Here is a 12335-nt window from a genome sequence, read left to right as displayed (position 1 = left end):
GTGAACACTGGGGAGACACACCCCCCCGGCGGGCTGGGGATGAGTGAAAGTGTAGAATGTGGAGCTTGATTTAACAGTACATTACCTTAACATGATTACATAGGTGCAAGTTTACAACGGTGTAAACGTATCCCATGTTTGTGCATCAAGCTTGAGGGCAAATTCTGATACTCCATAAGCCCCATTTTGGAGTTTAGTGAATGAGAAAAATGTAACTTGTGAACACAGGCTACGACCTGGAGAACACATGCAACTGCAGTCGAGGAAAACTGAAACTGAATATGAGGTCTCACTTTCTCCTGATTGTCCGCCGTTATGAATTATGCAAGGGACACAAGATGAATGGCAGTGTGTGCAACACACAAAATAAGACAGACAATAAAGTGACACAGACGCACACAGAACTTCAAGCATTACCATTTTTATCAAAGATCAGTCGTCAGGAAAATAAGTCATTCTACATACATTCATCGGAAAATAGCCTATATGTTTCTGTGGCCCAGGAATTTATTACAAAGAAACCAACACATCCCAAACAAGCCTATTAACACGCCAATTACTGTGCAAGTCTGTTTTCATACAACACGTGACAGTAAAACAGTCCCAATCCGATCTATGATTCACAGAGCATTAAAACTGTAAACTTTTATTAAGACTGACAGGCAGGTCGATTAGATGCACTTAAAAACACTTCAAAAGATCAGAATAAACAAGTCCTTATGGATTTATTTAATATTTACTTTTATTAGACCTTAATTCTATTAACACAATTGTGTGAAAGCGGTTTTCACTGCTTCTCTGAAAAAAGAGAAAGAAACCGGGCGTCGAGCACACGTTAAAAGAAACGGAACGCTGGGAGGGTGAAGGTCACAGAGGTCTGCTAAAAGAATGAGTTGGGGTCGCTTATTATGCAGCCACACAGCGACTGAAGACGTGCACCAGAGCTTCTGGAACTAAGTGAGGATGGGGAAAGATGCACAACGAAACCAAAACGTTTTCCAGGAGAAATAATACCTTAAAAACACGGTTCTGCTCTCCCTCCTCTCCACCGCCCCGACTGAAGAGCAGACAGGAAGTGAGCGTAGGAGCAGACAGGAAGGGGGGGGGGGGGGGCGCGTGCAGCGATGGACCCAGAGAGAGAGAGAGATGGTGTCTACAGACGGTGGTTTGAGGTTCAGAGTCCTTCATCACCCTCAGAGTTTTTTCCTGCGGGTGACTGGTTTGGTGAAGACCGTCTCCATGATGCGTTTGCGCCGCTGGTTCCCGGCCATGCCGGCGCTGGCGGCCTCTCCCTCCCCGGTCCGCCTCTGGGCGCGGGGCGGGGCGGCGGCCGGGCTGGGCAGGGGGGAGATCAGCTCCACGTTGGCTGGGGGCGCCGCCTGAGACCTGCACGGCCGGACGGAGGGATCAGTCAACACGCCAAACCACATCTGTATCACTGATTTACTCGAGCGGTGTTTAGTGGTTCATTAATGTACCTTAATTGTAAATGTACCCCTAAGTGTTACCAATAAAGTTTAGGAGAATTTCCACCACACTACAAGTTCAATGTTAGACACTTTCAATAATACAGTGAACACACCAAACCAAATCTGTACCATTTGATTCACTCGAGGGCTGGTTTTAAAATCGGTCCACCACCAGGCTTTGAAACCATCCGGTTTGACCACCCCCACATGTACTGACATCATCATGTGCACAGTACCCACAAACCTTCACTTCCTATAAAGGATGTATCTTCAACCAGAACAGTACTGGCTCTCTATCGTGGATCCATTTGGGATTGTTTGTTAAACCTTTTGCTAAATGCACCGTGTGGGTCCATTTATAAAGTAGATAAACCAACAACTTAAACCTTTGAAACCCTCAGCACTGACTCTTACTTGGCTGATGATTTGATCGCCGTTCTGGATTTGGTAACGCTTTCCATGGTTACTGCTTCATCTTTATTCTGGAGAGGGAAAAGAAAAAATATCTTTTAAACTATGGGTGTGTTCGCAGCCAGCCTGACTCTGGTTCAGCCTCCACACACACGAGTCTAGAACGAACAGAACGGGAACAGACAGACAGGCTCGGAGTAACGCTCAGTCGGCCAATCAGCGGACCCCAGCCAGAGATGATTAGGACACCGGCCATCACACCAGTACAACGGTTTGATTAATGTTGGTGTTTATTTATAGCCCCATGTCTGGCTGAGTGAGGCTGTGATTTGTCACATGGGACCAAAGGTCTGCGTTACGGGACATGAGGACCGGACCCAAGAGGGTCCGTGTTCAGCCTGTAACAGGGGCCTTGATCTATGACCGTTAGGGGCAGTGATATATGATATCTATAGTACAGGGGTTAATGTGTGATGCTGACCTGGGCAGGGTCCACGGGAGCAGCACGGCGTTGGCGTCTCTTCACAGGAAGGACCCCCTCACTCAGAACGGGAGACCCGCCTCTGTTGTCTGAACGCAGACCAGAGGGTTAGAGCAGAACATAGGAACATCAGAGCCCATCACAACATGACCAGAGGGTTAGAGCAGAACATAGGAACATCAGAGCCCATCACAACATGACCAGAGGGTTAGAGCAGAACATAGGAACATCAGAGAACATCAGAGCCCATCACAACACTAGAAGACCCTTTTTGGTTGATTGATTTGAACCCGTTTTTAAAGCCCACCTTCTGCCGTTTATATTGATTCAATTTGATTTGTTTCATCAAGTTTTATTTGACTCATTCTTCTTGCCCTCTGGGGGCTAGGATCAGGGGGGGGTCATAAATATATGGCCTGTTAGCTCCTTTGAGGCTGTACCTGTGATTAAGGGCTAGACAAATAAGATTGAAATGAACACCAGGTGCCACGGCTCATGTGGCAACAGGAAGAGTAGTCAACTGTATGTATGTATGAATGAATGAATGAATGAATGAATGGGTGGACGAGGCATCTTACTTCTGGTTCTCCTGCGTGAGGGCGAGTAGATGAATGAGTGTTTGGTGGCGTCGTTCTCCGGGTGGGGGTCCGGAGCAGCAGGGGGGGAGGGGTCGCGCTCCACAGACGCCTTGGTTCTCCTCCTGCTGGCGCTCGCCCTCTTCTTGCCCGCAGCACCTCCTGCTGAGACGGGAGGAGGAGGAGAGTCAACCATGGGTCACAGGAACACCTCTGCCTCCGTATCCCTCTCTCCAGGAGACTGGTGGTGAGGATGTGCTTAACATACAATTAATTAAGGAATGGATAGAGATGTATTTTAACATTGAAATCATTTGTACTGACTGACGGCTACACTTCAAACATTTAACATTGTTCATCACGTCGCCACAGATTGAACTTCATACACAAGAATCTGCTTTGCAGCTTTCTAATTAATTAATTAATTAATGGTCTGCTGCTGACCGTGACCTGAGGACCGACACCCACGCGCCGCCATCATTAACATCAGATATGAGTCATGACGAGCTGTGGCTCCACCCACCTTCCTTCTCCTCCTCGTCCTTCAGCCTCTTGATGAGGGCGTCGGCCACGGGCGTCTGGGAGTCCACCTCCAGGGGGGGGTCCAGGAAGGGCAGGTCCTCCTCCGACTGCTCCCACAGCCGGCTCCGCGTCAGCCTGTGGGAGCCGGGGCTGGGCGGGGCCTCACCGGCCGGGGCGTCGGCCTCCAGGGATTTGGCAGCGGAGCTCCGCCCCCTCACTCTGGCCGGCTTCAGCTGAGTCAGCTTGACCTGGGGTTAGACAGTCCATCAGTCGACCAACACCACAGATCTCACAGACCTACAAAACAACTGGGAAGTTTTCTTTCGCATGCTTACCTGAGGGTGGACGCTGAGGCTGGCCCGGCTGGACGCCCGAGTCCCTCTGGACGGGCTGGAGGAGGCGGCCTTCTTCTTGACCTCCTCCTCCTCCTCCTCCTCCTCCTCCTCCTCCTCCTCCTCCAGCAGGGCCGGCTGGGCTTCAGAGTACCGGATCCTGGAGATCCGGGTGAAGCCGGTGACCCCCTGCTCCTCCGCCAGTGGCTGCTCCTCCTCCTCCCCCGCGCCGCCCGTCCGTCTGCTGGCTCGCCTCGGGGTGGCGCTCTGCCTGGTCTGCCGTTTGGCCGGCGTGGGGGCCTTGGCGGGGCCCTCGTCCTCGTGGTGAACGTTGTTCACGCCGTCCTCTGGCTCCTCCTCCACCTCCTGCAGGGCGCTGCCGCGGGTCTTGCGGCCGGCCCTCGATGGACTGGCCTTCTGGGGCGTGCGTCGTTTGGCCGGGGTGGCCCTGGGGGCGACGGGGTCGTTGTTCACGGGCTCCTCTCTGTGCATCACCTCCTCCTGCTCCTCCTCCTCCTCCTCCTCGATGGGAGGTCTCTGGGTCTTCCGGGCGCTGCGTCGGGGCGTGTTCGCTGGATGCTGGGACGTCAGGCTTTGTCTTCTGACTCTGGTACCTCGGCGAAGTGAGGTCTCCCCAGCATCCTCCTCCTCCTCCTCCTCCTCCTCCTGCTGGGTGGAGACCGCCTTTCGCCCCCTGGCTGCCCTGCGTGTGGGCGTGGCGGGGGCTTTCATCACCTTCCGCGAGGGGCTGGCGCGTTCCTCAGAGGGAGGCTGTGGCTCAGCCGGCTCTTCTGTGCTGAAGACCTGCCTGACGTGGCCGTCCTTGTCCCCTTGGTTCTCCGACGCCCTCTTCCGGGTTCTCCTCCTGCTCTCCTCCTGCAGCATGTGGAACTCCTCAGCTCTCTCCACCGTGTTCTCCACTGGTTTGATCTGCTCTTGCTCTTCCTCAAGCATAGCCACAGTCTCCGTGCTTTGGGATATCTGAACCTCTTCGAGACCATCTGTCTGGTCAGGCAGATCTTCCTCAGGGATTGTCTCTTTGAGATCTTTGAGCACTCCGTCGGAGGCCAACGTTTCCTCAAAAGGTGCCTGTGTGGACTCTTCCATCATTGCCTCCAGCACAGTGAACCTGCTGGCCGCTACCTTTTGATTTGGAGCTGCCAGTGAGACGGCGTCAGACTCCGGCTCCTCCTCGTTACTAAGCTCTGTATTGAACAGTTCACTCTCTTCTTCTGCACCCTCTTCAAATACATCGGTTGACGCCATGTATTGAGATGAGAAGGAAGCAGACAAGTCGGGCTGAGGACTCTGTTCCTCCGGCTCCATCAGCCCATCCATCTCTAGTGAATCCAGGATGTCTACATCGGCCACCGAGTCTTCAGCCTCCAACCCTAGGTCTGCTGCCTCCACCACTGGATCTGCTGCCTCCACCAATGGGGCTTCAGCCTCCTCCTCCACTGGATCTTCAGCCTCCACTACTGGATCTGCTGCCTCCACCACCACTGGATCTTCAGCCTCCACCACCACAGGATCTGCAGCCCCCTCCACCACTGGCTCTACAGCCTCCACCACTGGATCCTCAGTCTCCACCACTGGCTCCTCCAATGGATATTCAGCCTCCTCCTCCACTGGATCTTCAGCCTCCTCCACTGGATCTTCAGCCTCCTCCACTGGATCCTCAGCCTCCACCACTGGATCCTTAGCCTCCTCCACTGGATCCGCAGCCTCCTCCACTGGATCCTCAGCCTCCTCCACTGGATCCGCAGCCTCCTCCACTGGATCCGCAGCCTCCTCCACTGGATCTTCAGCCTCCACCACTGGATCTGCTGCCTCCACCACTGGATCTTTAACCTCTACCGATGGGGCTTCAGCCTCCACCACTGGGACTGCTGCCTCCACCACTGGATCTTCAGCCTCCTCCACCACTGGATCCTCAGCCTCCACCACCACTGGATCCTCAGCCTCCACCACCACTGGATCCTCAGCCTCCACCACTGGATCTTCAGCCTCCTCCACTGGATCCTCAGCCTCCTCCACTGGATCCTCTGCCTCTACCACTGGATCCTCAGCCTCCTCCACTGGATCCTCTGCCTCCTCCACTGGATCCTCAGCCTCCTCCACTGGATCCTCTGCCTCTACCACTGGATCCTCAGCCTCCTCCACTGGATCCTCTGCCTCTACCACTGGATCCTCAGCCTCCTCCACTGGATCCTCTGCCTCTACCACTGGATCCTCTGCCTCTACCACTGGATCTTCATCCATTAGAAGATGGAGTGGAGCTTCTGCGGGGGAATCCTGAGACTCCTTCATGTCTTGGAGAAGGTCTTCGGGTGGGGCAATGAGTTGATCTGTGATCCCTTGCACTGCGAGCTCCAGAGCGTTTTGGTGGTTCTCCAGGGGCAGCGTGTCTGCGTCAGAGTCCACGTCCTCCATCTCCAGCATGAGGGAGAAGCCGCTGTGAGCTCCAGAGGTGGGGCTGTCCGCCTCGCTCTCCTTCCCCAGCACGGTGAGGCCGATCTGGGCCCCGTCCACCAGGCTGTGCTCGTGTCCCTCCACCAGCTCCAGGGGCACCAGCAGCGTGGTGGAGGGTTTGAGCTCTGTGAAGGTCCCAGCGTCCACCTCATCGCCTCCATCGAGACCCCCGAGCCTCACCATCACCACCTCTCCATCGCCCACCATCTATCACAAGAGAGGACAAGAAGTACACACTCATCATTAGCTTACCGTAGACAGGGGGACTGCTGGTGCATTCTAAATAAACAGGAATGTGTTACATGGAATTGGAAGTTTAGGCCACATAGAAGCAAAATTACACTAGGAATAAAGATGAGGTAGGTGCTACATGTCTTATTTTTTACATTTACTATTATCTAGGGCATTTAGTAGACGCATTTACCCGAAGTGACTTACAATTAGTACATTTGTCAGAAGAAGGACATACATGTACAAAGTACTACAAACTACATTGTACTAAAAGTACTATTCAAGGACACTAGTTACCTTTAGCTCAGCCTCAGTAGGGATCAGTGAGAGCTCCTCTGGAGGCCCGCCCAGGAAGAGGGGGAGTCCTGTCTCCTCAAAGAGAGGACCAGGGGGTCCGGGCTGGAGGGAGAGCAAGGTCCTATTGCCCTGAACCTCCTCAATGATCTCCACCTCGCTGCCCGAGTCCTCCTCTTCCTCCTCCTTTTCTTCCTCAGATTCATCCGACCCCTCCTCCTCCTCATCGTCCTCCTCCTCTTCCTCCTCCTCCTCCGAGGGAGCGCTGGAGAGTTCCTCTGTGTCGTTGAGGCTCACCACAGCTGCAGATTGGAACCGGATGTTAGCAGAACACCAAAGAACAGGATGCCCACCACAGCAGGAGACGTTTAGTGAATCAGCTTATCTGTGTAGAGTAGAGGGTGAAGCGTGTGAGCGAGTGAGTGAGTGTGAGTGAGTGAGTGAGTGAGTGTGAGACTGAGTGAGAGTGAGTGAGTGAGTGAGTGAGTGAGTGAGTGAGTGAGTGAGTGAGTGAGTGAGTGAGTGAGTGAGTGAGTGAGTGAGTGAGTGAGTGAGTGAGTGAGTGAGTGAGTGAGTGAGAGAGTGAGAGAGTGAGAGAGAGAGAGAGAGAGAGAGAGAGAGAGAGTGTGCGTGCGTGCGTGCGTGCGTGCGTGTCCTCACAATGGGAGTCGCTGCCAGACAGCTCTGAGGATGTGATGGAGGTGACAGACTTCTGGCTGGTGAGGGTGGGGCCGTCAGCAGCAGGCTTGTTCTCTTCTGGGGCGTCACTAGGATCAGGGAGAGGAGTCAAACGCAGAACATTAAAACAAGCACCTCGACAGTCCGTCCTAGGGGCTGTGGGACGGGGCCTACCTGGTGAAGGAGGGGCTGTGGAACGGGGCCTACCTGGTGAAGGAGGGGCTGTGGGACGGGGCCTACCTGGTGAAGGAGGTCCAGTGGTCCGACGTGTCATGGATACCAGAGCGGGTCAGCAGGGGAGACGACAGGTCGTCACTGAACAGGTGGCGGTCCACGAACTCTGTGAGATCTACAGCAGAGGACATCATTACCATCACCGTAACATGATCTACAGCAGGACATCATTACCATCACCATAACCTGATCTAGAGCAGACCACATCATTACCATCACCATAACCTGATCTACAGCAGGACATCATTACCATCACCGTAACCTGATCTACAGCAGGACATCATTACCATCACCATAACCTGATCTACAGCAGGACATCATTACCATCACCATAACCTGATCTACAGCAGGACATCATTACCATCACCATAACCTGATTTAGAGCAGACCACATCATTACCATCACCATAACCTGATTTACAGCAGAGGACATCATTACCATCACCGTAACCTGATCTACAGCAGGACATCATTACCATCACCATAACCTGATCTACAGCAGGACATCATTACCATTACCATCACCATAACCTGATCTACAGCAGGACATCATTACCATCACCATAACCTGATTTACAGCAGAGGACATCATTACCATCACCATAACCTGATCTACAGCAGGACATCATTACCATCACCATCACCTGATCTACAGCAGGACATCATTACCATCACCATCACCTGATCTACAGCAGGACATCATTACCATCACCGTAACCTGATCTACAGCAGGACATCATTACCATCACCATAACCTGATCTACAGCAGGACATCATTACCATCACCCTAACCCTAACCTGATCTACAGCAGGACATCATTACCATCACCATAACCTGATCTACAGCAGACCACATCATTACCATCACCCTAACCTGATCTACAGCAGGACATCATTACCATCACCATAACCTGATCTACAGCAGACCACATCATTACCATCACCATAACCTGATCTACAGCAGGACATCATTACCATCACCATAACCTGATCTAGAGCACAGCACAGCATTACTATCACGATAAAATGCATGATCTACAGCAGAGGACATCATTAGCATCACCATAATCTAGAGCAAAGTCCCCAAATGATTACTATAGTAATCACTGTAGGATCTACAGCAGAGCACACCTAATCTTTACGCTCACTTATCTGTTCTATAGAAATGATTTAGAACGAATACGGTGGTCTCTTGTAGATGCTCAAAACTAATGTACAACAAATAGAGACGCAGCACATTTGGATCTCTCAATCAATAGTTTATAATTTTGTGGTAAAATTCAGTTTCCTAATTGTGACTGAAGCCTCACCTGTTGTGGGTTCCCGCTCCTCTGTGAGTTCCTGCTGGGGTTCTCTGGCTGGTGTTACCTCCAGGTGTTCGGTGAACTCTGAATACTCATAGGTCTTCTCCGTCCTGTCCACATCTTCTACACAGGCATCACGGACCACGGCGTCACCCGGTCCCTGGTCCCCGCCCGGACGCGGTGCCTCCTCCTCTTCGCTGTGACCTGGTTCCTGTGCTTCCATGTAGATCTCGCCGTCAAGCTGATCCGCCAACCCGCCGCCGCCCTCCTCCTCCTCCAGGCGGGTTTCTAGAACCTCCTCCTCCTCGTCCCCGTCCCTGTCAGCTTGTTGTGGACAAACCGTTTTGTCATCTTCTTCAGACATTATCTCTCCCTGGGCATCGTCTTCTTCACCCTTTTGTTGTTGTTCCTCCTCCTCTTCCTCCTCATGCTCCACCACCACCTCCTCCTCCTCCTCCTCCTCTTCTTCTTCCACCACCACCTTCTCCTCCTCCTCATCAGCGGAGGCGATGGACGTCTCGGTCACTACATCTTGTGGTGCTTTAATGTTCCCCGAGACTTCTGCTGCTGCTGCTTCCTCCTCCTCCTCCACCCTCTGCTCCTTCGGATCTTCACCAAGGGGCGCGTCGTGGAACTCCAGGGTGGAGTCTGACGACAGGACGGAGGTCAGGCTGGTCTCCAGACCCAGACCCAGGCTCAGTCGCCCCGGCAACGCCCCCGGCGGCAGTGACAGTGACAGCGCGGGCCGGGTCTCTGGGAGCTCCTGGATCGAGGACGCGTCGCTGTCCGACCCCCGCAGCAGCGGCGAGGGGACCCCGCCCGCCGGGGGCATGAACGTGACCCGCGGGGGCGGGGCCGGCGTCTCCTCCGCCTCGCCCGCAGCGGCGCCCCCTTCAGCCCGGGAGGCCCAGGGCTTCAGGGGGCCGCCGGGCAGTGGGGGGCCGCGCGTCAACAGGCTGATCTCACTGTCAGCCGCCGTCTACAAAGGAAAATAATAAAAAGGATGTGAACGATGGGGACATGCGGTGAAGGAATGCAAAACAGCTGAAGCTTTAGTTTGTCACGGAGGATCGATAAGGCGCCGGTCGTGCATCACGCTGAAAATTTAAGTACTCAGGCTTTAGTGCATTCTGTGTAGACAAAATACATTTGTATTTAATTTGCATTTTAATTTCCCTTCCTATAGGATAAGCCAATAAATGCACAAAATAAAAGGGTCCGTATGTCTAAAACGTCCACCAGCAGTAGTGCTACGGTGTGAGCCAACCCCATACCTCCTCAGACTACCACGCACCGACCGAACGAGGGAAGAAGAGGCCAAAGTACCAGTGAATAAGCAAAGCATTTATTGGTCAGCGGAGTAAGCAGTGATCCTCAGAGACGGAAGCTCTGGCCGCTGGGCTGAGGGTCGGCTCGGCTGAACCGCAGCCTCCTCTGGAACCGGCGCCCCAGGCTAGTCCCGGGCCTTACCCCATTGCTCCAGGGGGCCGGGCCCTTCCTCATCTCGGGCGAGGCCGTCTCCTCGATGAAGGTGATGCGGCTCTCCTTGCCGCCGCGGAGTGGGGGGGTGATGGAGCGGCCGGGCGAGGCCGAGGGCGTGGCCACAGGCGTGGGCCGCAGGCTGCTGCGCAGGATGGAGTGGGGCGTGAAGGCCGAGAACACGCTGCCCGACGCCACCAGAGCCCGCGCACGCTGATACCGCAAAAAAGTGTTGAAAATGTTTAAGTACCGGAGCAGAGGCTTTAAAACAGGACCTGAGAATCAACCTTCTACTGACTGACCATTTTATCTTAAAAACTCAACAGCACTACAAAGCTACGCTGAGTCACCTAGACCAGTGGTTCTCAAAATTATTTAATAAATATTTCAGGAAAATATAAGTATAAATTCATAAAATGAATTTTATATTCAGTAGGCTATTAAATTTCATTATCCTTAAAACCCAGTCTCCCCCATACCAGGATGGTTCGACCCAACCTGTCATATGCCACCTGGCATCACCTGTCAATCACTTGGATCAACGATGGCGTCGTGGTTGAAGTGTAGCAGCAATTCTTTTGAAAACACAGAGGGACAAGTGGCAAAGGAGGCCAAAACAAAAACGCTTTGCGCTGGTTAGGGGGTACTTGGCTGAAAAAATATTTCACAGGGGGTACATCACTGAAAAAAGGTTGAGAACCACCGACCTAGACTCTGCGTAGCCTCTGAAATAAAACGTGTAGTCACAGGTCATAGAAGACAAACATTAAAACACTCACCTTAACGACCTGCGGCGTGTGCAGCAGGCTGAGCTCAGGGGCCCGGACGATGCTTCTCGGGGGGGCCCCCTGAGAGCCAGGGGCCCTGAGGGGGCTGAGGAGGGACCGGGGGGTCTGGCTGGAGGGATGGACCACCAGGTCCACCAGCCTGCTCCACACAGGAGGACAGAGGGTGAAGAGCAATGGTAAGCAAACCAGAGTATACACACACACAACTTCACACAACTTTCAGATCAGTGATTCAAACGTCCATTTTTCTACACGTTGATAACTTCAGCTTAATGGATACAGATCCTCAGGGATCCAGACGCCTCCGCTGTGTGCGCCTCAGTGTACCTGGACTTTCTCCTGGCGGTCATGGCGATGGGCGTTCCCAGGAATGGATCACTCAGGGTGTGGGAGTAGGGCCTGGAGCTGGGGCTCAGGGCCTCTGAGGCCCTGGGACTGGAGGGCAGGAAGAGATGGAGGAAAGGCTTAAGGTTAGTCGTGTGTCCCAAGAGATTCATTAACTTTCAGTAGCTCTATCTGTGAACGAGTGAGAGGGGGGGGGGGGTGATGGTGGTGCTGGTGTTGAACTCACCTCCTCAGCGGGGAGGAGGTGGGCGTGGCTCCTTTGCCTAGCCACACCTCCTCGATCTTGGTGAGCACGTTGCTGATGAAGCCGGCCCGTGACATCACCTTGTCGTTGGCCGAGCGCTTGGCCATGCTGGACAGCGGCTGGGGGCGGTTCACTGGAACCAAACAACGGGTTTATATTAGGGGTGGGAATCACAGGGTACCTCACGATACGATACGATACGATACATGGCCCATGACACAGATAATATCACAACACAGAGATTCTGCAATAATCAATATATTGTTAGACAATCCTATAACGATACATCACGATATATGTCTAACAATGAATACAAAATGACTGAAAGGTTCAAGTGCTGGATTTCGGTCTTTCACCTTATTTTATTAATTAAAATATTGATATTTGGCGCCAGTGTATCGATTCTCGTATCGCGCGAAGAAGGGTGAGGATATCACAGCCCCGAGATTTTGTCGCACCCCTAGTTTTCATACTCT

The 12335-nt window shown here is 53.1% G+C and overlaps 1 protein-coding gene across 1 annotated transcript; it reads right to left on the bottom strand.

The window, feature by feature from the left end:
• Window positions 1–441: 441 nt before the first annotated feature.
• LOC311376103 (uncharacterized protein) lies at window positions 442–11992 on the bottom strand (the record flags this gene model as incomplete). The annotated part of the gene is made up of 14 exons (XM_084490989.1): window positions 442–1386; window positions 1884–1951; window positions 2362–2450; window positions 2940–3101; window positions 3460–3706; window positions 3794–6469; window positions 6791–7089; window positions 7448–7554; window positions 7706–7814; window positions 9010–9982; window positions 10474–10695; window positions 11262–11409; window positions 11598–11705; window positions 11842–11992. Coding segments are annotated over 14 exons (5552 nt in total), but the record flags the coding sequence as incomplete, so codon positions are not given.
• Window positions 11993–12335: the final 343 nt, after the last annotated feature.

Source organism: Micromesistius poutassou (genome assembly GCF_964030765.1).
Source record: "Micromesistius poutassou genome assembly, contig: SCAFFOLD_5822, whole genome shotgun sequence".
NCBI lineage: Eukaryota > Metazoa > Chordata > Actinopteri > Gadiformes > Gadidae > Micromesistius > Micromesistius poutassou.
The sequence above is the reverse complement of the archived record's forward strand: the minus strand, read 5'-3'. Positions and strand labels throughout refer to the sequence as shown.